This window comes from Portunus trituberculatus, chromosome 36 (assembly GCF_017591435.1).
Source record: "Portunus trituberculatus isolate SZX2019 chromosome 36, ASM1759143v1, whole genome shotgun sequence".
NCBI lineage: Eukaryota > Metazoa > Arthropoda > Malacostraca > Decapoda > Portunidae > Portunus > Portunus trituberculatus.
The window spans coordinates 11,590,946-11,615,458 of NC_059290.1; the positions used below are offsets into that span (position 1 = coordinate 11,590,946).

The following is a 24,513-nucleotide window of genomic DNA, read 5'->3' on the forward strand; positions in this document are numbered from 1 at the left end:
AGGAAGATGGACAGGAGGAAAAAGTAATATTATAGTATTAATAGTAGTAGCAGTAGTTGTTGTTGTTGTTATTATGTAGTAGTAATAGTAGTGTTTATGTACCACAAAACCTTAATGAAACCTTCACACACACACACACACACACACACAGCTGAACTTAGCAAATCTCTCCACAAACACCAGGAGCACTCCACTCAGAACACCACACCGTTCAGGCATTTCTCGCACACATACCACAAAAAAAAACTTAGTCCTCGCACACAACTTAACCAAACATTACCAAACATGCTATTTCTCACACACACTTAACTGAACCTTCAAATACACAGCTTAACGTACCAAATTAAACACAGCATTTCTCCCACACATACCACAGGAACCTTAAACTTTCACGCACACAGCCTAACCAAGCATTATCAAGCAGCATTTCTCTCACACACAAGGGAAGATGTCTGAGAGATGTTAAAAAATATTGCTTTCTGCTTTGCTGGCTTGTCTCTGTCACTGCTAGTTAGGAAATAGGCTCAATAAATAGCTTAGTAAGGACCTCTGGCTCTGTTGCTGTTTATATTCTTTTCTTTTCCTCCTCGTCCTCCTCTTCCTTCTTCTTCTTCTCATCGTCATCCTCCTCCTCCTCCTCCTCCTCCTCCTCCTCCTCCTCCTCCTCCTCCTGTGGGCCTGGAGAAGACGTCATGTAATTCCTTTATGGACAAAACACTCATTATCTTTTTTATTTATTTATTATTTTTTAATTCTTGTCCAAATTCGGTCAAAGCAAAAATGGTTTATAATTTCCCTGGCTGCATTTTTTTTTTTTTTCCTTTTTCCCGTAAGCAAACGTGTGATTACCTCCTTAGAAAGTGGTTAGGCTCAGGAAGATTGTTATTTTTTCTTTTTTCTCTTCCTTTGTCTTCTTTTCTTCTTTTTGTTTATTCAGTTTAGATGATTTTTTTAATTAATTAATTAATTTATTTATTTATTTTTTTGGTGGGTAGAGTGGAGAAGGAGGACAGATCTATGTATTTTCTTTTTTATTTCTGTTTTTTTTTCTATCCTTCATTCCTTTCTTTCTTTCTTTCTTTCTTCCTTCCTTCCTTCCTTCCTTCCTTCCTTCCTTCCATCAGTTGTATTCTTTTGTACTCTCCTCACTTCTTTCCTTTCACTTTTCTCTCTGTTACTTTTTCTTTCCTCCATCTCTCCTTCCTTCATTACTTTCTTCTCTTTACTTCATTTCTCCTTTCCATGTGTTATATTTTGCCTCCCTCCTTCATACCCTTACCTTTCTCTCTTCCTTCTCTTTCCTCATTCTCTTCCTCTCCTCCTTTCCTCTTTTTTACCCATTCATTCCTTATCTCTTCCTCTTTCTTTCCTTTCTCTTATTTTTACAACTTTTTTTACTTCATTTAAAAAAGAGATTTCAAGACATCCCTTTCTTCTGGCTAACTCTCTTGGACCTGCATGGGGACTGACAACCGAGTGGGCCTTTTTTATATATTTTTGATGCCCTTTGCTAGCTTTACCCCTCCTGAAAAAGACAGAAATACTCTTTTTCCTTCAGTTTTTCAATCCGCTGTCATAAGGGAAGCAAAAACACTCTACCATCTCCTTCAGTGGCCCATATTCACCATGACTGTTTTCCAAAGCCACAGAGATGACTGGTGGTGTTTCCAAGAGTGTTTCTCCAGATAATAATGTACAAATCTAATCACTGCTTCTGGAACCATTTAAAAAAAACACCTTAAAAACTCGTCTCAATTTCAATATAGCCTTTTGAAATAGTGGAGGTGAAGTGCAAAAGGGTTAGATAATACGAGTTTTCTCCTTCCTTTCTCACTACGACAATTTTCCAAGGCCACAGAGACAACTAGCCAGGTTTTCAAGACACTTTCTCCTTTTAATAAACTAGAAATCTTAGCAATCTACCACCAAAGCTATAAAAACACTCTTAAAAACACAAGTATCTTCAACTGGAGCCTTCGGAAAGCAGTGAGAGAGCAAAGCATTTTACAATATGGCCAAGTCTCTCAATCCACTGTCATAAAGAAAAACAAAAATACTTCACCAAAAATACTCAGCTGCCTTCAATCTCAATCCGTTATTCCGCCCTGACAGGAGATGGAGCGCCGGAAACGTGTGGAGGCCATCATGAACTCCACAATATTCCGAGAGGAGCTGGAGAAGATAGTGGAGAGCCAGCTGACGGAGGGCTACTCAGGATACCAGGCCATCCAGAACATCTCCGAAATGATGGGCATCCCTTGCTCTCGTGTCAACACCTTCAGAAGTGAGTGGATGGGTGTTGTGGGAGTATTAGAGATGTTTGTAGTGGTGTTCAGTGCTGGTAGTGTGTTTCTGGGGTGTTGGGAGAGTGTTGGAGATGTTTATAGTGGTGTTGAGTGCTGATAGGATATTTCTGGGGTGTTTCTGGGGTGTTGGAAGAGTTTTGGAGTGTTTATAGTGGTGTTGGGTGGTGCTAAAATGGTGCTAGAATGTTGGAGGAGTGTTTCTGGTGGTGTTTGGTGGTGCTGGGGTGTGTTAAGAGTGTTTTGGATGGTGTTGTTAGTGGTGAATCATTGTGGTGGAACTGTATGGTGCAGTGTGGTGTTGTGAGGTGTTCTGGTGTGGTGTTGCATCATTATCATGGACTTCTGTGGTGGTGGTGGTGGTGATGAATTATTGTGGTGTAACTAACTGTATGGTGTGGTGTGGTGTTGTGGTGGGTCACTATCTTAGTTAGACATCTGTGGTGGTGGTGGTGGTGGTGGTGTTGATGATGCAGTGGTGGTGGCAAATCAATGTGGTGTAACTGTACAGTGTGGTGTGGTGTTGTGGTTTGGTGTGGTGGTGTGTCATTATTATAGACATCTGCGGTGGTGGTGGTGGTGGTGGCATTATCCCATCCAGTGAGTGTGAATCCTGCCGTGTGTAACGTAATGTAATAAATGTGAGTAATGTGTTCCCTCCTTGTTCTCCGCCATTCACGCCACACAACAACGGGATGGCCTGGTGGGGGAAAGTATGGGGAACAGTACTCAATATATAGCCTGTATGGGGAACAGTACTCAATATATAGCCTGTATAGAACGGTGCTCATTATTTCTCTACTCTATGTTTTTTCTTGTTTATTTTATTTATATGGCATGTATGGGGAAAGATACTCATTAAATGGCCTGTATGGGGAACAGGACTCATTATATAGGGTGTATGGGGAACGGTACTCATTATATAGCCTCCTCCTCCTCCTCCTGTAGATAATGGTTGACTTGTAAGAGACAGAATGGATTACAGATCTTTCACTCTCTATTTCATTAATCTGTTTTTGTTTATCTATTTTTATTCATTTATTTATTCATCTTTATTTGATCTATTTATTAATTTTACACCTCCTCTCTCCCTGCATTTCTCTTTTTATTCATTTTGATCTATATTGCTATTTATTTATTCTTTACTTTATTTATTTAACATTGCCCTTCTTTTCCCTGCCTTTCTCTATTTATTTTATCTACTTCATTCATTAATTTATTCCTCTTTATTTATTTTACATCCTCCTTCTTTTCCCTGCCTTTCTTTTTCTATTTTATCTACTTTATTTATCTATTCATCTTTATTTTACACCTCCTCCTTCTTCTTCCCCTTGGCAGGCATGAGCAGCGTTATCCCGATCAACGACATCCGCGGAATGGAGAGCCTCAACTTTGTCAAGGGTGAGAAGCTGCTCCGTTGCAAGCTGGCCTCCGTCTACCGACTCATCGACATGCATGGCTGGACTCAGAGCATCTATAATCACGTCACGGTATGCTATGGGGTGTTGTGGGTGTTCCTGGGGTCCTGTGGGATGTTGTTTTCCTTTTCTCTCTCTTGTATTTTTTTTTTTTTTTTCAACATCTCTTGTCTTTTTTCTCATTTTCTTTAGCATCTTTCTTTTTGCAGCTACTCATGTTTCTTTTCTACTTGTTGTATTGACCATTCCCTTCCTCGTAACACTTCAGTCTCACTCTTCCTCCCTCCTGTCAGTGTAATCATTGTTTGTATGTATTTATTTCTCCAGTCTATGCCTCATTTTTATCTTGTTCATTTTCTCACTAAACATCATGTAATTTTTCTCTTGACTTGTGTTTCTTTCACTAAACTCATGTCTTCTTTACTATTTTTTTCCTGTCATTCATTTCTTACACTAAAGCTCGTGTCATTTTTCTCTGACATGCATTTCTTACACTAAAACTCCTGTCATTTTTTTCCCTCACTAAACTGTCATTCTTCACTCACTAAACTTTGTCATTCTTCTCTCACTAAACTGTCAGTCTTCTTAATTCCTGTCATTCTTCACTCACTAAACTCCTGTCAGTCTTGTCTCACTAATTTCCTGTCATTCTTCTTAATTTCTGTCATTCTTCTCTCACTAAACTCCTGTCAGTCTTCTTAACCTCCTGCTGTCTCCACCACAGGCCCGCATCAGTCAGGACACCGAACACTTCCTGCTCAATCCATTCGGCATGCTGTACCACGAGGTGACGGCCTCCTCCCTCGTCAAGGTGGACATGCAGGGGAACATCGTCGAGAGTGGATCCACCAACTTCGGAGTCAGTGTGGCCGGGTTCATGCTCCACTCGGCCATCCACGCTGCTCGGCCTGACATTAAGTGCATCATCCACCTCCACCATCCAGCTGTTGTGGCGGTCAGTGGCTGTTTGTGTGTTTGCGTGTTTGTGTGTTTGTGTGTTTGGGTTCGATTTGAGTGTTTATTGATCTTTTTCTTCTATTTTATTTTTCTTTTGTTTATTTTTATTTTATTTTGGGAAGGGGATGTTTTTCAGGGTAGGTCATGTCATGCAGGGTGTTTCTTAGGGTGTGTCTGTGTGTCTGTGTGTCTGTGTTTGATTTGGCTCCTCTACTGTGTTTTTTTTTTTTAAGGGTTGGTTGTCTTGGGTGTCTTCAAAGTGTGGTGGTGAATGTCCATTTGTCCGTTTGTCTGGTGGTGTTTGGGTTGTGTTATGTAGTGTTCATTTTTTCAAGGTGATCTCTTGTGTTTTTTTGTGAGTTAATTCTACAGACTGTGTTTTTTTAGGGTGTTTTTAGTCATTTTCATCACCTCTTACCCACGTCCTCTTCTTATCATCTCTACCTTCTCTATCATTTAAACTTCCCTTCATCACATCATCATCTCAGTCTCCTTAATCACCACATGTCAACACCACCTCACTCCTAACTACATGCCTTTCCTATCATCACTTATATCACTTAAACATCCCTTCACCAAACCACCGTAACCTCCCTAGTCACCACTCTTGCACCACTACCTCAAAAATAACCACACCTTTCACCACCTTTCACCAGCACCACTCACCAGGTCTCCTCCTACAGGTGTCCGCCTTGAAGCAGGGTCTGATGTCACTGTCCCAGGAGTCACTGCTTATTGGTGACATCTCCTACCACGAGTACCAGGGCATCTTTGTCAACCAAGAGGAGAGAGACAAGCTGGCACGCAATCTTGGGCCCATCAACAAGGTACGCTGGTGGCTGACTGGAGAATGACAGGGGTTGGAAGTTGTGGTAGGGGGTGTTTTTTGGGGGGTTACAGGGATGGCAGAGGTTAAGAATTGTGTTAGGGAGTGGTACAGGGTGTTTTTTGAGTGTTAGAGGTATAGCAGGGGTTAAAAGTTGTGTTAGAGAAGTGGAAGGGGTGTTTTGTTGGGGTTACTACAGTTATGGCAGGGGTTAATAATTGTGTTAGGGAGTGGTAAGGGGTGTTTTTTGGGGTTAGAAGTATGGCAGGGGTTGAAAGTTGTGTTAAGGAGTGGTACAGGGTGTTGTGTTGGGTCAGGGCATGGCAGGGTTGTTGTTTTGGTTTAGGGTATTGGCAGGGCATGTCCAAAGTTAGGTTAGACGGTGGTAGGGAGTGTTTTGTGCTGAGTTAGGAGTGGCAGGGATTGATAGTTAGGTTTTAGTGGATGGTAGGGTGTGTTGTGTTGGGTTGGGGGTGGCAGGGATAATGCGTGCTGGATTGGAAGTGGCAGGGGTTGAAAATTGGGTTAAGGGGTGGCAGGGGTGTTGTGTGCTGGGTTAGGGAGTGACAGGGGTAGGGTAGGGGAAGTAATGTCTGTCTGGCTGGAAGGGGATAAATAATGTATGTGTGGCAGGGTTTGGTAGTGGCAGGGATGTTGTGTGCTGGGTTCTGGGTCAGTAGGGAGAATAATTAGTGTTTTTTCTTCCTTGTCACTGTACGTTGAGTGTATTAATTGTTAGTAAGGGTAATTCTGATGCCAAAAAGTGTGAGTTATGTGAAGTAATTTGTGTTTTCTTTCCTTGTGTGTAAATTGTTATAGTCTGTGTACTCTGAAGTGTCTCTGGGTCTGTGTCTGAATGGTGCTCCAGGGAATGTGTGGTTGTCAGATCTAGAGGCAAACCATGAGCTGTCCTTGTGATAAGTGCATTGGTCAACAGAAAACAAGTATTATTCACATCAAATCAATTATCAATAAACTACAATATGTTTGAAATCCAGGAGGCATTTTAGAGTAGACAGACTATAGTAGAGAGAATAATGGTGGTGAAGCGAGTGAGTTATGTGAAGGTTTGGTTAGGTTAGGTTTCGTTAGGTTAGGTTAGGTTATGTTATGTGAAGTAAGTGATGTGTGTTCTGGTTTAGGTGATGCTGCTGCGTAACCACGGTGTTGTGTGCTGCGGCGAGACCATCGAGGAGGCCTGGTACAACACCTACCACACCATCCTGGCCTGCGAGACACAGGTACTGCCACCACCACCACCACTTCTACTTCTACTTCTACTTCTACTTCTACTTCTACTTCTACTACTACTACTACTACTACTACTACTACTACTACTACTACTACTACTACTACCCTGTACAAATCTTTCCACACAGGCAAGGAGGAACAAGAGATAGGAAAGCATGACAAGTTTTTCCGCTTCACCAGCAGTGCCTTGACTTCTCACCCCTATGACTCACTATCCCCCCCCTCACAGCACCACACCACCCTCCCGTAGCCCCTCACACTCTCCCAGCGCACCCCCAACACCCTCCACACCTGCTCAGACCTGCCTGTCAAGGTGTGCATGATAGGTAATGGAGGCAGGGTCTTATAAGTGACTCCTTTCATCTCTGTTTGTCTCGGTGACTTTCTCTCTTCCTCTCTCTCTTTGTCTCTATCTCTGTCTCCTCTCTTTCTCTTTCTCTCTTTCTCTCTCTCTCTCTCTCTTCTCTTCTCTTTCTCTTTCTCTTTCTCTCTTCTCTCTCTCTCTCTCTCTCTCTCTCTCTCTCTCTCTCTCTCTCTCTCTCTCTCTCTCTCTCTCTCTCTCTCTCTCTCTCTCTCTCTCTCTCTCTCTCTCTCTCTCTCTCTCTCTCTCTCTCTCTCTCATCTCCAACTGTTCTTTTCCGTTATTTCTATTTGTCATGTCTTTTGTTCTCTTACTTCTTACTCTTTTCTCAGTTCCTTTCTCTATTATTATTATTATTATTATTATTATTATTATTATTATTATTATTATTATTATTATTATTATTATTATTATTTTCATTGTTTTCTCTCTTCTAATCATCATCTTTTACCTCTTGTTTCTTTCCCTCATTTCTTATCTCCTTTTTCTCATGACATGTCATGTCTGCCTCACACAATGCTTCTCTGGTCCCCTTGTTCTCATATTAGTCTCTCTCTGTCAGTCCTGCCTCTTTACCTTACCTATTTCATATCTTACATCCATCTTTATCCCTCCTTTCATAATAATCTCACCTCTTTACCTTCATCCTGACCTCTCTCTCTCTCTCTCTCTCTCTCTCTCTCTCTCTCTCTCTCTCTCTCTCTCTCTCTCTCTCTCTCTCTCTCTCTCTCTCTCTCTCTCTCTCTCTCTCTCTCTCTCTCTCATATTCTGAAATGCTTTGCTCTCACCGTCACTGCTTTCCAAAGGCTGCAGTTGAAGATACTCTTGTTTTTAAGAGTGTTTTTACATTTCTGGTGATAGATTGGCAAGATTTCTAGTTTATTTGAAGGAAAAACTGCCTTGAAAACCCAACTAGTTGTCTCTGTGGCCTTGAAAAATTGTCATGGTGAGAGAATAAAGCATTTTCAAAGGTGTTTTTATGGTTCTGGTGATGGATTGGTGAGATTTCTAGTTTATTTAAAGGAAAAGCTGTCTTGAAAACTCGGCTAGTTGTCTGTGGCCTTGAAATATTGTCATTGTGAAAAGGAAAAGCATTTCTGAATACACTCATTTGTCTTGTGGCTTTGTTCCACCATGATAATCTCACCTGTGTATCTTTATCCTACCCTCCTTTTTCCTCTCCTCCCTCCCTCCCTCCCTCCCTCCCTCCCTCTCACGGCTCTGTTCCTCCCCACAGATGCGCATGGCTCCTCTGGGCCTGGACAACCTGATCACAGTGACGGATGAAGCTCGCCACTCTGCCTTTGAGGTGGCTCGGCGCGGCGCTGGTGGTGTCGACAGCAAGCAGGTTTGTGCCACTGGTCTTGGCCTCTCTCTCTCTCTCTCTCTCTCTCTCTCTCTCTCTCTCTCTCTCTCTCTCTCTCTCTCTCTCTCTCTCTCTCTCTCTCTCTCTCTCTCTCTCTCTCTCTCTCTCTCTCTCTCTCTCTCTCTCTCTCTCTCTCTCTCTCTCTCTCTCATTTCCAACTGTTCTTTGACTTCTTTTTCCTTTTTGCTATTTGTCATGTTGTGTTCTGATATTCCCAGCTCTTTTCTCTTAATTCCTATGTTTTTTTCTCGTGTCCGTTCTCCCAGTTTTCATCCTTGTCTCGGTTACAGCCTTCATCTGTTACCTCCTGTTCCTTCCTTTCAATTCATGTTATTCCCGCTGGTCTTCCAATGATCGCTGTGATGAAAGGTTTCTAGTGTCAGTGGTTCTTTTCTTTATTTATGAAGATGTATGTTTTTTTGTGTTTTTTTATGTAAGAGAAAATTCAGACAAGGTTAACTCCCCTCCCCCACACTAAAAAAAGGCTCATTTGGTTGCCAGCCCCTTGCAGGTGTGATAGAGTTAGCCAAAAGACAGGGACAAATGTCTAAAAATGTCATGTGTTGCTGTTTTGAAAGGTGTTTTAGTGTCTGTTCTCATGTGTTTCCTTCCCTGACTCCCAGGAGGGCGGACCAACAGGCCAGGGACCAAAGGAGCGCAAGTGGAAGGTTGGGGAGCTGGAGTTTGAGGCTCTGATGAGGTCAATGGACAACTGTGTAAGTCTGCCTGTCTGTCTTCTTCACCTTCCCCTGTGTATGAGACAATTGATGATCTTTCTTTCAATTATGAGCTATGAGGTGAATGTAAATACTGTGGCTACTTGAGATGGCTAATATAAACCCTCTTCCTTATGGCAATAGAGGATCACCAGTCTTTCAATTATGAGCTAAAAGCCAGTGTTCTCCCCCCACAGGGCCTGAGGACGGGTTACATCTACAGGAGGCCTCTGGTGAAGCAGGACACATCACGTTTCCACAGTGACGTTGCCCTGCCCCCCACCGCCTCCAACTACACACATCTCTTTGACGAGGATGACATTACCAGGAGGTGTGTGTCTTTCGCTGTCTCTCTGGCTCTTGGTGTCTTGCTGTCTCTCACTGTCTCTCTGTCTCTATGTGTCTCGCTGTCTCTTGCTGCCTCTCACTGTCTCTCGCTGTCTCTCACTGTCTCTCTGTCTCTTAGGTGTCTCTCTGTCTCTAGGTGTCTCTCACTGTCTCTGAGTCTTGCTGTCTCTCTCTCTCTCTGTTTCTGAGGTGTCTCTATGTGTCTCTTGGTGTCTTTAGTTGTCAGCTTGTTTTTGTCATTTTATTTCTTGTCTGTTTATATATATTTTTGTGCTTATTTATTAAGTTTTTCCTGTTTTTTATTATATTTTCTCTTCTTTCATGTTTCCTTTATGTACTCATATCTCATGTTGTCTCTTAGTGTGTCTCAGTGTCTCTTGGTGTCTCTCAGTGTTTAGTATCTCTGTGTGTCTTTCAGTGTCTCTTGGTTTTCACTTTCCTTGTTCTGTTTCCGATTTGTTCTTCGTGGTTCTGTTTGTTCAGCGATGTGGTACTAAGTTATTTCACAATGGTCTCTGTGAATTTATTTGTAAACTCTTAACATCACATTCTGTACCTTTTATTACGTAAGAGGGGAAAGCTGGCCAAGGGAAACAAAAAAGGGAAAGAAAATGCCCACTAAGTTACCACATACTAGTTTTCCACACCTAAACACTGTACTCTCTATCAACAGCCACCCATCACCACACCTAAGACTGACTAACTGAGTGACTGGTGATTTAGTAGGTGTGTGGCTGACTGGTGATTAAGAGGGTTGACTAACTGACTGAGTGACTTATTGGTTTGACAGAGTTGGTGATAACTAACTGATTGAGTGACTAGTGAGTGGATGACTGACTGACTGACCGGTGATTGAGTGTATGGGTAGACTGACTGACTCTAACACCCACCCATCGCCACATCCAAACACTCTAATCTCTTCAATGTTGACTTATTACCACACCAAGACTAACTGGTCCTTCTTTCACAATGATCAAAGTAAATTTATAAACACAACCCTTCAGCGCCATGACACGTTTTCGTATCTATTCTGCTCACTGTTTGGTGATTTTATACAGCTTCAGAAACTTATGTGAGGATTAAAATAGTGAAGACTGTGGCCATTAATCTTCTGACCTTAAACCTTTCCTAATGTAAATTGTCTAATCATACCCAAAATTTGTAAAAATATGTCCTAGTACTGAAGGGGTTAGCATGACACACACTACCTGCTGCTTTTAACACTAAATCTGTCATCTTAACACATTTCTCACCACACTTAATCTAACCTAACATCACACACTGTACCTGCTGCTTTTCACACTAAATCTATCTCACTTATCACCACACCACACCTAACCTGTCCTTCCTTCTCTCCCCAGCCCTCTGAAGCGAATTCTGGATGGCCGCAAGGTTCAGGACAAGAGTCGGTGGCTGAACTCCCCCAACGTGTACCAGAAGGTTGAGGTGCTGGAGACAGGAACGCCAGACCCCAAGAAAATTACCAAGGTAGAGATCATTACCAGCGAGAACCTTATCAAGTAAAGCAATACAGTGTCGGCCATCTTGACATGTCTCGGACCGGGACTAAGAGAGAGAGAGATGATGTCCCGTATGTTTTGTAGCTTCTTATTCCTCCGTTCTGTGGTGTTTGGGTCATTTTACTGCCGGCAGATTCTTGTTCTATCTTGCTTGCTTATTAGAGGATCGCTTTGTTGATATGTGGTCGTGTATGGAGCAGTTTTGTGGCAGAAATGGCCGATATGTAGCCTGGGTTTTGCCGACCGATGGCTCGTGTCAAATATCTTCATGGTAGTCTGGAGTATCAAGTTATCGTAGTTTGAGTGAGTAACGACTGCACCAATGACCAAAGTATCCTGCATCACACTCTCTTGCCATTATATTTAGGGGTTGTGTCATGGAGTCTTGCAGTGTTCAGACCAGTATTGCTTCTGCACTCAGAGAACCAGAGGACTTGTTGAACTGCAGCCAGAGATGGTGTAACCTTCACTCACTTGTGTTGTGTGTCTTCCCTCAGCCTTACATCCTTATCTGACACTATACTCTTTCTCTCACCAGTTGTACCTATCTTTCCTCCTCCTAATACTTCACCAGAGGACTTGTAGAACTGAAATCAGAGATCATGTAACCTTCACTCACTTCCTGTGTTGTGTGTCTTCCCTCAACCTTACATCCTTATCTGACACTACATTCTTTTTCTCATCAATTTACTTATCTTTCTTGCTCTTAATACTTCACTGATACATAACACACAGTACCTCTTTCTCAAGCAGCACCTTTACTCCTTCACTCTTCACACACTTCATGAATCTCAGCAGACTTAAGACAGAGGGACATTTCTCAACATCAAGGAAGGGAGTGTTGTTTTACTTGACATCTGAGCTTGACTGTACTTCTTGCACCAGCCAGTCTTGTGTGGTTGTGGGAGATGAGGGTGGGTTCAGACAGCCACCCCACAACACACCACTTGATGACTGAGGAAGGTGGTACATAAACTCACACTGGAGGAGGTAGAGGAGTTTGTTTAGTGAATTGAGTGATTTAGGCAGTTCACAGTAAACCAAAGTGGATGTAGATAAGTTAATGAGAGAGGTAGTATGGAAACTTTAGCTGAAATAAGTAGTGTTTCAACATTTCAAGACCTCACTCCCTCTTCAGTGCTACTTTCATTACCTCTTCCACATTCATCCAAATCTGTTTCTTTCAACAAGATACAAGTTGAAGTTACCCACAACCTTCTATTTATCTTGTATCTTGCTTTTATTTCAAGACAAAGGGGACCAGAAGCCACCGTTCCCTCAGTCCCTGGCCTCTGTTCCGTGTCCTTCTTTAGCACAAAACCTGCCTCATATTTCTGTCACTTGACTCAGCACTGCCCAAGCATAAATGTTTCCTGATGCACACACCTCTCCACATACAGAGGCGTGTCTTATCTGGACGACACATAATATTTTCTGCTGCAATGTGTTCCTGTTGCTGATAGTACTGGATGTGTGCCACTGTTCCCTTTGGTTTTGTATGTGTGTGTGAGAGAGGAAGAGTGTGTGTGTGTGTGTGTGTGATTCTTTGATCCAGTGACTCATAATCTCCAAGGTTAAAAGGTTTGGCTTATGAACAAAACTCCATTGTCAATGCAAAAGAAATCTCAATGTGAATCTCACTTAATGTTGCATCTACATCCTGGCTTATCTGTCTCACTGTGGCAAAATAGCTCCATTTGTTTACTCTCCAGCAACAAAACTAATTAATCACTGCCTTCACTTTCATTGTGGTGAAAGATTTCTTATACCTCCTTCTTTCCTGTTCTCTCTCTCTCTCTCTCTCTCTCTCTCTCTCTCTCTCTCTCTCTCTCTCTCTCTCTCTCTCTCTCTCTCTCTCTCTCTCTCTCTCTCTCTCTCTCTCTCTCTCTCTCTCTCTGCATCATTTCTTTAATCTTGCATCATTGTCTCTCCTTTGCTTCCTTCCCTCCTGTCTCTCCACCACACCCCAAACCACACCTCACTTTTGCATTGACTTCAATACTCAAGGACACCACTGCCAGTAAGAGTAGCTTCAACACACCTTTACCTTGGGGTCTACTAGATAACATGCCAGTTTAAGGTGCACCATTAAACTCCTTCAGGAACCTTAGATACAGTCCAGCCGAGTTGACCAAAGCTTCATGACAGCATAATGGGTGTAGTTTATTTTTCTGTAGCTGTCAACACGTGTACTGCTTTGTATTGCCTTTTTTACAGGTGTATTTGAGATGTGTTTAGCTGTGTTCACTGGTTTTCCGTGTGCATCTCAATGTTTCGGGTGTTTCTCTATAGTCGTTGATGAAGAGGGATGCTTTCTCCACTCCAGACTGTGGCCCAATGCCTTAGTAGTCTAACTTTACCCAGAGGAACACTCACAGATTTGTCAAAAGAAGATATAGACAGACATACTCACAGATTTGTCAAAAGAAAATATAGACAGACGTACTCACAGATTTGTTGAAAGAAGATATAGACAGACATACTCACAGATTTGTTGAAAGAAGATATAGACAGACGTACTGATAGATGAATGAAGATAAGAGAGATAGGGAGATGATTTTAAGATCTGACACTTTGAGAAACGTAATCATAATCTTACCTAGAGGACCTGCAGTAAATAAGTATAAATAAGTATTCCAAGATTGCATGTTACTAAGACTTAAGAATTACTTTACATAGATAAGAGAGTAAGAGAGATTTATAACTGAAGTCTGAGAAAGAGATACGAAGGGTCACAGAAGACAGAAGACAGACAGACAGACGGACAGATAGATGAATTACAAACATTACCCTAAGATATGAAATGGAGACAAAAAAAAAAAAAAAAAAAAGAAAAAGAAAGAAAAAGATCAAAAATTTTCCCAATCAGCTTTACATTAATCTAGGACACAATTTATCATCAAACTCTTTATTTCCAAATGTCTGTCACGGGGCAATTTGTCTTACTGTTCCCGATTCTATGTGAAAACTATCAATTCTTTAGTCCACCTGGCCATCTGTGGAACTCTGTCTCTGCTGGAAATACTGAGAGGAAATTGTGAAGCTTTTTGTCTGTGTAGTGAGAAATTTACCTGAAAATATTGCAAGGAAAGTCATCAAATCTTACTCACTTCAAGACAGTTATTGGTGGAAAACTTACCACATTAAGAAAAAATATATATAAAGTTAAATTTGACTGGAAATATTACAAGGAAAGTCGTCAAAACTCTCTATTTTCAGACATTAATTGACAGAAACTTACACATTGGAAAAAAAAACAGAGAAAGAAGTGAATTTGACTGGAAATATTACAAGGAAAGTCATCAGCTGATAACTCACTATTTCCAGACATTTATTGACGGAAAACTTACCACATTGGAAAAAATGGAGAAAGAAGTGTAAATTAACAGAGATATAACAAGGAACAAATTCATCAAAGCTCACTATTTCCAAGCAGTTGATGATGGAAAACTTACCATATTAGGAAAAGAAATACGGAAAAAAGTCATAATAAAGGAAAGACAACAAAACATGACTCTGGGCAAACTTTACGAATAATTAAACTGTGTGTGTGTGTGTGTGTGTGTGTGTGTGTGTGTGTGAGTGTGAGTCTCGTTATCTCTAAGACGTATATTTAGGATGTTACTGATAACATATAGCCTCTTTTTGCTTGGTGTCAGTAGAGTGTTAGCATTAAGGGCAGCATGAGCCATAATAATAGTAATAACTCTATCAAGCATCTTTATTGTAGTGGTGGTCGGCCGTCGGGGTTCCAGAATCGCGTGTGTGTTTGTGCGTTTGTGTGTCTTTGTGGAGCTGGCCGTCCTTCCCAGGCGTGTCCAGCGCAGGGAAACGGGCTTATTTTTGTTTGTTTTGCTTATTGTGTTTGTTTTTATCTATTTATTTTATTTATTTATTCATTTATTTATTTATTTATTTATTTCATGGGGCTACGAAATTGAGTTTTTTATTTTATTATTATTATTATTATTATTGTTATTATTTAATCTTTTGTATTTTATTTATTTATTTTATTTTATTTCTTTTTAAGACTTAGGTTTGGTGTTTTGTTCCTTTTTTTCAATGTTTTTTATTTATTCTTTTTCTGATGGCTCTTTTTTTATCATTATTATTTTTGTTACTAGTTTTCTTGTTATTCGTATAAAATATTTGCTTTTTGTGGTATTTTTTATACAATTTCTTATTAAGTGTTTGGTTATTGTTAGCATTTACTTTTTTTTATTATTATTTATTATTTTTCATATATATTTTCTAAGCTTTCTATTAAGCCATCACTTTTTGAATGGTGGTCATGTATCACCATTACTGTTACTACTATTATCCATCCATTCACTACCAATTACTCACTGGTTGGGGGACGTCAGCCTGGCATACACACATACAGACAGACTGACTGCCATCACCGTTATGTTACAGTTTGTTCCTGAGGCACTTTGCTCAGTCTCCCAGCCTTTGCAATACTCCCGTCAGTGGTGGAGCTGTGGTGTCTGTTGCACTCCTACACTTGGAAAGACATTTAGTTCATATCTTCCGTACCGGAGCTTTTGTACACTTTATCTTGTTACGTTGAGAAATGGTGTTTTTTTTTCGTATCCTTAACTTTTTGTGATTTTTTTCAACTTTAACTTGTCCAGAGAGAAGACTTTTTTTACGTGAGTGCATAGGTAGTAGGTTTAATTGAATGCATAGGTATTAGTCGTAGGTTTAATTGTTTCATGGTATATAATCCTCGCTTCTTTTTGTAACGTTACCAGGCAGCTTCTGTTATCGCACCGCATAAGGCTGTGTCCAGGAGGGAAGCTTAGGACAGTGACCTGAATGTTATGAAGTTATAAAAGTTTCAGAACCCACACAACTTCACTAATAAAGGAGATTCGGAATGTACATGGATGGGTTACAGGAGATTTGGAACCCATATGATTGATTACTAAAAGATAAGAGAAGATTCAGAACTTGTATGATTTGATTAGTAAAGAATAAGAATATCCGAACCTGTTAGAAATGCAAGGGTCCTAAAGAGATGAATTAGTGTTTACATTTTCTGGTTACGTCGTCTAGAACAGCAGACACACAGACGTTTCAAGACATTTGTTCCTGTTTTCTGGCTAACTCCTCTCTTATCTGTGAGGGAACTTGCAATGTAATTTTTTTTATTTATTTTATTTATTTAATTTTTTTTTTTCCTTCTCCGTTGGTAAGCTTCCCTCATGCATTAAGAATAGATAAATAAATGACATGATGGATTTGAATTGGCATACGTGTTTGTGTCCAAGAAGGAAGGAATTAGAGCAGCACAGATTCCACAGTGTTTTTTATTAACTTGCTATTGTACTGCTGTGTTTTAAAGGCATTTCTGAACACATCACCACAGCACAGATCATGGAGCGTTGAATTGACACATGTGTTCTCCTGTGCCCATCAAAGTTACAACAGTGCTCTGAAGTGTTGATGGATTCCAGTGACTTGAGAACCTCTTAGAGTGATGAAAATGATGAATATTCTACAGAGTTGGAGTTGACATCTATATATTTCTAAGTCAGTATTCAGTAGCTTGATTAATTAGACTTTGTGTTCACCTGGAGTCCTGTCGAGTGCCACCACCACCTCGGCACTGACAGGTGGTACAGTGGTGAGGTAGTGAGGTAGGCACCGTGTGTGGTCATGATTTGTGCATCTTTCAGCTTGTGGTCTTACATCATGTCTCCTCTGTGTTCACCACATGATCTTGGCTTATAATAAAGTAATAGTACTCTACAATACTTTCATTTGTTACTTGATAGGCTAGTAAAGGTGATAGACCAGATTTCAAATGCTCTCTTAATTCTTGATTGTCTCTTTTTTCATGTATTTTCTTCACATGAGGTACTAGTTGTTGTTTTTGAGCATTGTCCCGTGCACCTTTACTAGCCTATGTTGTGCCTGTTTCTGGTAACTGGTGACTGGTAGCTGCCCTGCGAGTGGCAGTTTACACGCAAAACCAAGCACAAAGGGCCTTGCTTTTTTGTTTTTTGCTTCAAACGTCAAAACGGATGATTGGTGAGCTTCCTTGTCCCACACATACATGTAAACTGAGCCCTATAGTTTTTGAGACAGCACATGGCTGCTGCTGCTGCTATTGTTGCTGCGGACATGCAGAACTTTAGGGAAACAGGCACAATGCAAAGATATCAGTGCAGTCACCTCCAAAAAGCACAGACAGAAAGGCATTGATTAAAAGACAAGTGTCCAAGGCCAGGCCCTAATGTGCTTTGTTTTGTTGTACCTACAGTGGGTGGCCGACAGCTCCCCCACTCACTCCACCTCCACACCCGTCAAATTGGAGTCAGCACTTCAGTTCGTGCCTCCTAACACCAACCCCAAGGAATTCAAGACTGTGCAGAAGATGGTGAGTCTTCAAACCTTCTTGCTGTCTGCTCATACACCTTTGTGCCCAGATGTTCATATTTTGAACTGTCTTCATGTAAACAAACTTCAACATTTTCTGTTTGTATCTCAGACAGACACTTTATTGGCTTATATTTGGAAATAGATAAAACTGTACCAGTAATAGTAGTGTACCTGACCTTTCCTAATCAATCCTGAGACATCCTGACCTATCCCAATCCATTCTAATCTTTTCTAAACCTTCCTGACCCATCTTCACTTACTGTGACCACTCCCAACCCACTCCAATCCCACCATAACACACCCTAACCCAACACAACCCACCATAACCCACCATACCCACACAGATCAAGGAGAACCGAAGGGTGGGCAACATCAGCGCTGGGCCAACCTCACACCTGCTGGAGGGTGTGACCTGGGACGAGGCACGGCGCATGCAGGACGCCAGCATGTCGGGCGCCTCGGACCATGTCATCCTGGTGGGGGCGGCCTCCAAGGGTATCATTCAGAGGGACTTCCAGCACAATGCAGTGGTTTACAAGACTCCCTACGCCAAGAACCCCTTCGATGCTGTCACTGATCAGGAGCTGGAGGAGTACAAGGACCTGGTGGAGCGCAAGCAGCGAGGAGATCCCAGTACGTGTTGGCAAGGTTTGGCTTGTGAGGGAAAGGAAGAGGTAGAGGAGGCATGTGGAAAGTGAAGGTGGCTATAAGTGGAAGGATCTTGTGGGTTGTTGAAGAGGAGATAGTATGTATGTCTTGATACTTTGCCATTAGTTGAGGGGTTTAAAGTTAACTACATGTCACCATGATACCCAGGTTCTCCTTACCACCCAGGTTCTGCCTCTCCTCACAACCACTGCTTCCCCCACACAAGATAACCATAGTGAGAATAAAACCCCACTGTAATATTTTGTCACATGAATTAACCAGTGAAGTACAAGTACCTCTCCTCACCACCACTCCTTTCCTCTCACAGAAGATACCAAACAGAATGACCCACTGTAATATTTTGTCACATGAGGAATTAACCAGTGAAATATCATTGCCTCTCCTCTCCACTGTGCCTCCTTTACACAGAAGATACCAAACATAGTGAGAATAGAACATCCCACTATAATGTTCTGTCACACGGGAAGTTAACCATTGAAATACCAGTCCCTCTAATCACCACTACTTCTTCCCTCACAAAGAAAAGCATAGGAAGAACAACCCACTATAATGTTTTGTCACACGGGAAATGAACCATTGAAATGCCAGTCCCTCTAATCACCACTACTCCTTCCCTTACAAAGATAAGCATAGAAAGAACAACCCATTGTAATATTTTGTCACATGAGGAATTAAGCAGTGAAACATTAGTGCCTTTCCTCATTCCATGCACAGAAGATACCAAGGTTTTTGCCAGTTCCCTTATAGATCAAAAATAGAATTAGCCAAAAGTTAGAGATAAATATCTTGACACCTCCCTCTTAAAAGAAGTCAAATCGTAGGAAGATGGAAATACAGAAGCAGGCAGGGAGTTTCTGAGTTTACTAGAGAAAGGTATGAATGATTGAGAGCACTGGTTAACTCTTGCATCAGAGAGTTGGACAGAATAGAGGAAGAAGAAAGCCTTGTGCATAGGATAACTCACTGTAATATTTTGCCACATGGGTAATTGACCACTGAAATGCCAGTGCCCCTTCGCAAGAATAGGGGTGAGAGGAAGAAAGTCTCGTGCATAGGATAACCCTCTGTAATATTTTGCTACACAGGGAATTAACTAGTGAAATGCCAGTGCCTCTTCTCACCACTCCTTCCTTCACACAGTTGAGGAGATTGAGATAGAGAAGATGAACATTGTGCCGGAGCGAGCCACAGTGGATGTTGTAGATGACCACCAGCAGGAGCAGCATGCCGAACGCACCGCCATGGACCCCACCAGCCCCATGTCGGACCAGGAAGGTAGGTGACCCGACCCCATGACCTTGTGACCTCCCGCTGCTCACACTTAATCTTATCAAACTTTTATTTTATTTACTTGTCGCTCATGTTTTTATTTTTCAGCTTCAACTGTTATTTATTTATTTATTTTTTCCTCCAAGACTTTACCAGCTTGCAGTTTTGTATTAGTCTTATGGAGTCTGATCTTTTTTCCTGCACTTGTTGTTTTCACAGATCACACTTTGAACTTTGAACTTTAATGGGTTGCAAGAATTTTAGCCTGATTTTCTTTTATCTCTGTGCAGTGTAGTGCAAGTTTTTTTTTTTTTATATTAGGTTAAGGGTGGTTGAGCTTTTAAGTCCTCAGGAATACCCTCAGGAATTATGTTTCAAAGCTTAGTACAATGTTCCAGAGTTATTTTCCCTATTCAATAAGTCTTACTCATATTTATTACAGATTTAATTTATGGTTGAACATTTAAACATGTGTGTGTTATTTCTTACATTGATTTGAGTGTGTACTTGTCATGTATATAAGTGATTGGACACTGGAATACTTCATACGTAGGATTTAAGCCTCCTTGTGTAGCGGAGGACGTAGCATTAAGCACCTGGACAACACACCACATCGGAGGCAAACAAAATGTGATCTTGTCAATAAAGTCCGTAAATTTGCTGGTGCCCACACAAGTAAACCCGTCCATGAGTCGAGTAAAGGATAAATTTGATGGCCACACAGCTGTTGTCCGAACCGTGGCATGTCGGGAGAACGTTGGAAAGCTGCTTAATCAGGAAATCCATCTGTGAATTAAGCAGAGGATAAATTTAATACCTAACCAGTTGCTCTTTGATATGATTTGGCACTTGAGAATATTTTAAAACTAATCAGGAAATGCATTTGTTCTTTCATATATTTAAGCATGTAAGGCATATTTTTAAAGGGTAATTGATAAAGGATAATTTTAATGCTTAACCAGCCAAGCACTGTAACATTAAATTATCAGGTTATGTTCATGCACTCAGCTTTTCCATGATGCTCAAAAGCTGGGCATGACACGAAGGTCCCAGCATAACCTAACACACGGACCACATTTGCTTGTCTCGCTTCTCACTGATGATACGTGTACAGTCATCAGGAACAGAGTAACCTACGTGTATTTCCACTGTGCTTTGCCTCATCCTTCAGCCTCAACACTCATCCAACACATTCAGTAAAAAATCCAATAACTGATGCATTCACAAGACTAGATCAAGGGAAAATTTTAGCCTGACAACCAATAATTCACTACTGATTAAACAGCTTGAGATAAGGAAAAGTGTAAGTGAGAGACAGGTACTCATCTCATTCACAGCAGATTCGAGGACTTGAGACTTGTACAACATGAACCACAGTGAAAGTAAGACAAGGTTACTTATTTTCCAACCATGACTGTACATCTTTGCCAAATTAACCAAGTGACTCATTAGGTGTATATATGAGAAGACCAAGCTTGTGTTAGGTATTGTAATGTCTCATGATAACTCACCACGTCAGGATTGCAATGTGAAGGGTGGTGAAGGTGTGTGTCATAAGGGTGGAGTTGTTATCTTCCCTCATGTTAGTCTAATGTGTGTTGTGATTTATGAACCTGTTTTGTAAAGTCACAACCTCTTTATTTCCTTCATTACTTGTGTACCTGTCAGAACTTTTAGTCAGTGGCTCTTGAACATCACATTGGGTGGTTTGGTGGGACAGATTCTGGGTCAACACACCTGCAAAACACACCAAGAAACACACACAAACACATGCATATCAGAACACACAACACACAAACCACAACAAAACTAAACCAGTCATGGGAGAAACACTAAAAACTCACAAACACATGCATAACAAACACACAACACACAAGCCACAACAAAACTGCATTAATCTTGGGGGAAGCATTAAGAAACACACAGACACATACATAACAGAACATGCAACTCACAAGCTACAACAAAATTAAACCAATCTTGGGTGCTGAGGGAAACAGTATCCTATAAAACCATGAAATAACACCTTACACAACACATAACCACCAAAACAAACACTGGAACTCAAAAGGGAACACACTAGACACTAAAAACTAAAGCATCAATAGGTACTGAGAGAACAACGCATTACTGACCAGACACACACAGATGCAGGGACACAGGGACAGAGTAGGTAGGCAGGACAGGTACCAGCTTGGAGGACGATGCCTAACCCCCTCGTCTCTATAAACATTGCCACTCACACAGCCACCAGCACCACGGTTCTCAAGGTCGAAACTAAGCAAACGCCCAGAGCAAGACAAGCACAGGCGGTGGTTCTTAGTGATGGTCAGTAGGGGTTCCTTGCAAGTTTTACTACTACTACTACTACTACTACTACTACTTCTGCTACTACTGCTACTACTACTACTACTACTACATGAGTTTGTCCTCTTCCTCTGTAACTTGCTGAGTAGTGTGTCTCCTTTTTGTGTGGGTTGCGTTTACTACTGTGCTGATTGATGGTGTGTGATGGTGAGGCTCGGAGGGGCCCTAACATGTCCCTACAAATCTGAATTGGAGACAAAGAGCTGCCTGTATTCCCTCCTGATCCATTGAGGGGAGGAAACCACTGCCAACACCCAAGCTTTGACAGACCAACACACCTCAGAGGACTAGCAAGCTGTGAACTGTTTTGAACCTTTGCACAAGAGTCACCTGTATCCTCATTACTGTTTCTTAGTCCTGTCACAAACCTGTGCGTCTCCCTCCATGAGTTACAAAATGTACCTAAAGTGATGGCCCTGTTTTTAATAGCATTTTCCAGTGACATATTCCTTTTTTGTATATGATGGGGAACTCAAGAGGTTTGGAACTCCTCATTACTGTTTCTTAGTCCTGTCACAAACCTGTGCGTCTCCCTCCATGAGTTACAAAATGTACCTAAAGTGATGGCCCTGTTTTTAATAGCATTTTCCAGTGACATATTCCTTTTTTGTATATGATGGGGAACTCAAGAGGTTTGGAACTGTATGTAGTGGTGATAGCTTTCCCAAAAAATAACATCCTGGGTTTTCCTTTAAATACAAGCATTTTTCAGTGAAGTTTTCTTTTGTATATGATAGAAAACTCAAGGATTAGAAGTGTATATAGTGGACAGTTTTCCCCTCGAGTGACATTCCCGATTTTGAAATAGAGAACATGAGAGAGAGAACATGTTTTCAGTGGTACATTTTCTTTTGTATAATAAATGAGGGACTTAAAAGGGTTAAAATATCCATGTGTGGTGGCAGCTTGAGTGAAAGCAGCAACAAAAGACCCAGAGCCGTCCATACCGAGCCAAGACCACCATCAGACCAAACCAGACCCCTCCTTGGTGCAGCACTGTCTTTAGCTCCTTAGGTCCTGTCTCGCCGCTTGTGTTCTTGTCTGCCAAAGTGTGCGTGTGTGCGTGGGTGTCCGTGCGCAGCTCCTGTACGCGCGCATCGGGAAGCCAATTAGCAGTTAGTCAGCCACTCACTAATGCTCGTCTCTGCTTGGTGCCGATTCCTGGAGATGCTGTGGGAACTTTTGGGGAGCCTGGCTGGACACCACTGACTTCACTCCTTCACTCTCATACTGTAGAAGTGAGAGGGAAGGCTGGTGTTGGAAGATTCACTATGTCAAACGTGCACATCTGCCTCCCCACTCCTTCCCTTCACTCTCATACTATAGAAGTGAGAGGGAAGGCTGGTGTTGGAAGATTCACTGTCAAACCTGCACAGCTGCCTCCTCACCCACTCCCATCATTAGAGTCAGGAGTGAGGACAGTGCTTAAAAGTTTACTAAAGTTAAGATTATTATTGATTTTTATTCACCTAATTTCAAAGGCATCTGATTCAACTTTTGTGTTCAGATAAGGAGTTTTAAGTTTTAAGGTTTGTGTTGTTTGTCGGGCCAGGCTCCTCCACAGACTGTCTTAATGAGCATGATGATAACCAGCATTGACTAAACAGGTGTTGAGTCTTACTTACCACTAGACAAACTTTTTCATTGTATAATAAGTACTTTTTTCACAATAGCCGTAATGGGAACTTACTACTATTACTATTACTACTACTACATACATCCATCATTTTTTGTACCAAGTGTGCCGTAGTGACTGACCCTGAGCCGTGTTTAGTGACGTGTTGCACTCACCCTAATCATGTGTATATACTTTTTGCCATAAGATATACAGACTGATATAAACATGCTATATATATTGCTGATGTAAATCCTCTCAAATGTAATGCATTTATAAGGAATGTAACGCCCTTGTCGGCACTGCAGCTGATTTCCTGTTGACCATGCAGGGATAGGATGAGAGAAAGAAAGAGAGAGAGAGTGTTTCATGTGCACATACTTAGTTTAGCCTTTGAAGCAGCAACAGCAGCAGCAGCAGCATACATTCACACTTGTATGTATAGTGTTGAGAGAGAGAGTATAATCTATAGAGGAGCATAAAGGTGCCCCTTGACACGCCATGACTCTGTGCCACACGATAGATGGAGAGAAAGTTGTGCGCCAAAAGCCAAGCCTTCCTCCCAAACCCAACATTCCGAAGAAGCCTGTGGGAGGCCCCGGGGTGCCGGTTGGGCCTCCCCAGCGAGTCCAGGCCACCATGAGAACGCTGCCATCAAGAGGTAACGCAGCACCGGCGACTCACGGCAGGCCAGACACTCCAGTGCCACCCTGACCTGACACACTGTCTGCCTCACTTGCTTCCTTCACTTCCCTCTCTCACTGCAAGGCGCTTTTCACCGTCTTGAACCTCGGTGCAAATGTTCCCCTTCCAAAACCTTCGTCATTGGACAAACCGAGGGGAATGTTTGTGTCTGGGATTCAAATCGCGTGAAAAACCCACCAAACTTACCTGTAAACTTGATCACTCCTCTCACCTCACCTCAGTTTAGTTTTGCTACGACCTTTTAACTTTCTGTTCTGAGTGTGAGGCAAGAAGTGTGGTGAGAGTCAGGCGTGGTGCTGGCCGGCCACAAAGCCTAAGTGTGGTGCTGATTTACCCTCCCCTGCCCCCCACCCCCTTGCCCCTGTGTGACGTGTGCTGTAGGAACGTAACGAACACTAATGACATAACGACACCTTTTTAGACCCCCACCCACTC

General features: G+C 41.7%; 1 protein-coding gene across 19 annotated transcripts in view; it reads left to right on the forward strand.

The window, feature by feature from the left end:
• LOC123513669 (protein hu-li tai shao-like) overlaps positions 1 to 24,513 on the forward strand; it is an 80,342-nt gene that overhangs the window by 40,989 nt on the left and 14,840 nt on the right. For 8 of the 19 annotated variants that reach the window (XM_045270989.1, XM_045270988.1, XM_045270991.1 and 5 more), the window contains exons 3-16: positions 2,113 to 2,284; positions 3,642 to 3,793; positions 4,446 to 4,676; positions 5,362 to 5,505; positions 6,647 to 6,745; positions 8,354 to 8,464; positions 9,106 to 9,198; positions 9,396 to 9,529; positions 10,908 to 11,034; positions 17,335 to 17,451; positions 17,798 to 18,086; positions 19,263 to 19,397; positions 21,639 to 21,719; positions 23,897 to 24,034. In XM_045270989.1, the coding sequence (XP_045126924.1) occupies positions 2,113 to 2,284; positions 3,642 to 3,793; positions 4,446 to 4,676; positions 5,362 to 5,505; positions 6,647 to 6,745; positions 8,354 to 8,464; positions 9,106 to 9,198; positions 9,396 to 9,529; positions 10,908 to 11,034; positions 17,335 to 17,451; positions 17,798 to 18,086; positions 19,263 to 19,397; positions 21,639 to 21,719; positions 23,897 to 24,034 (2,023 nt within the window). The remainder of the gene's footprint in view (positions 1 to 2,112; positions 2,285 to 3,641; positions 3,794 to 4,445; positions 4,677 to 5,361; positions 5,506 to 6,646; positions 6,746 to 8,353; positions 8,465 to 9,105; positions 9,199 to 9,395; positions 9,530 to 10,907; positions 11,035 to 17,334; positions 17,452 to 17,797; positions 18,087 to 19,262; positions 19,398 to 21,638; positions 21,720 to 23,896; positions 24,035 to 24,513) is intronic. The other 11 variants (XM_045271000.1, XM_045271002.1, XM_045270999.1 and 8 more) reach the window with 3 other exon arrangements.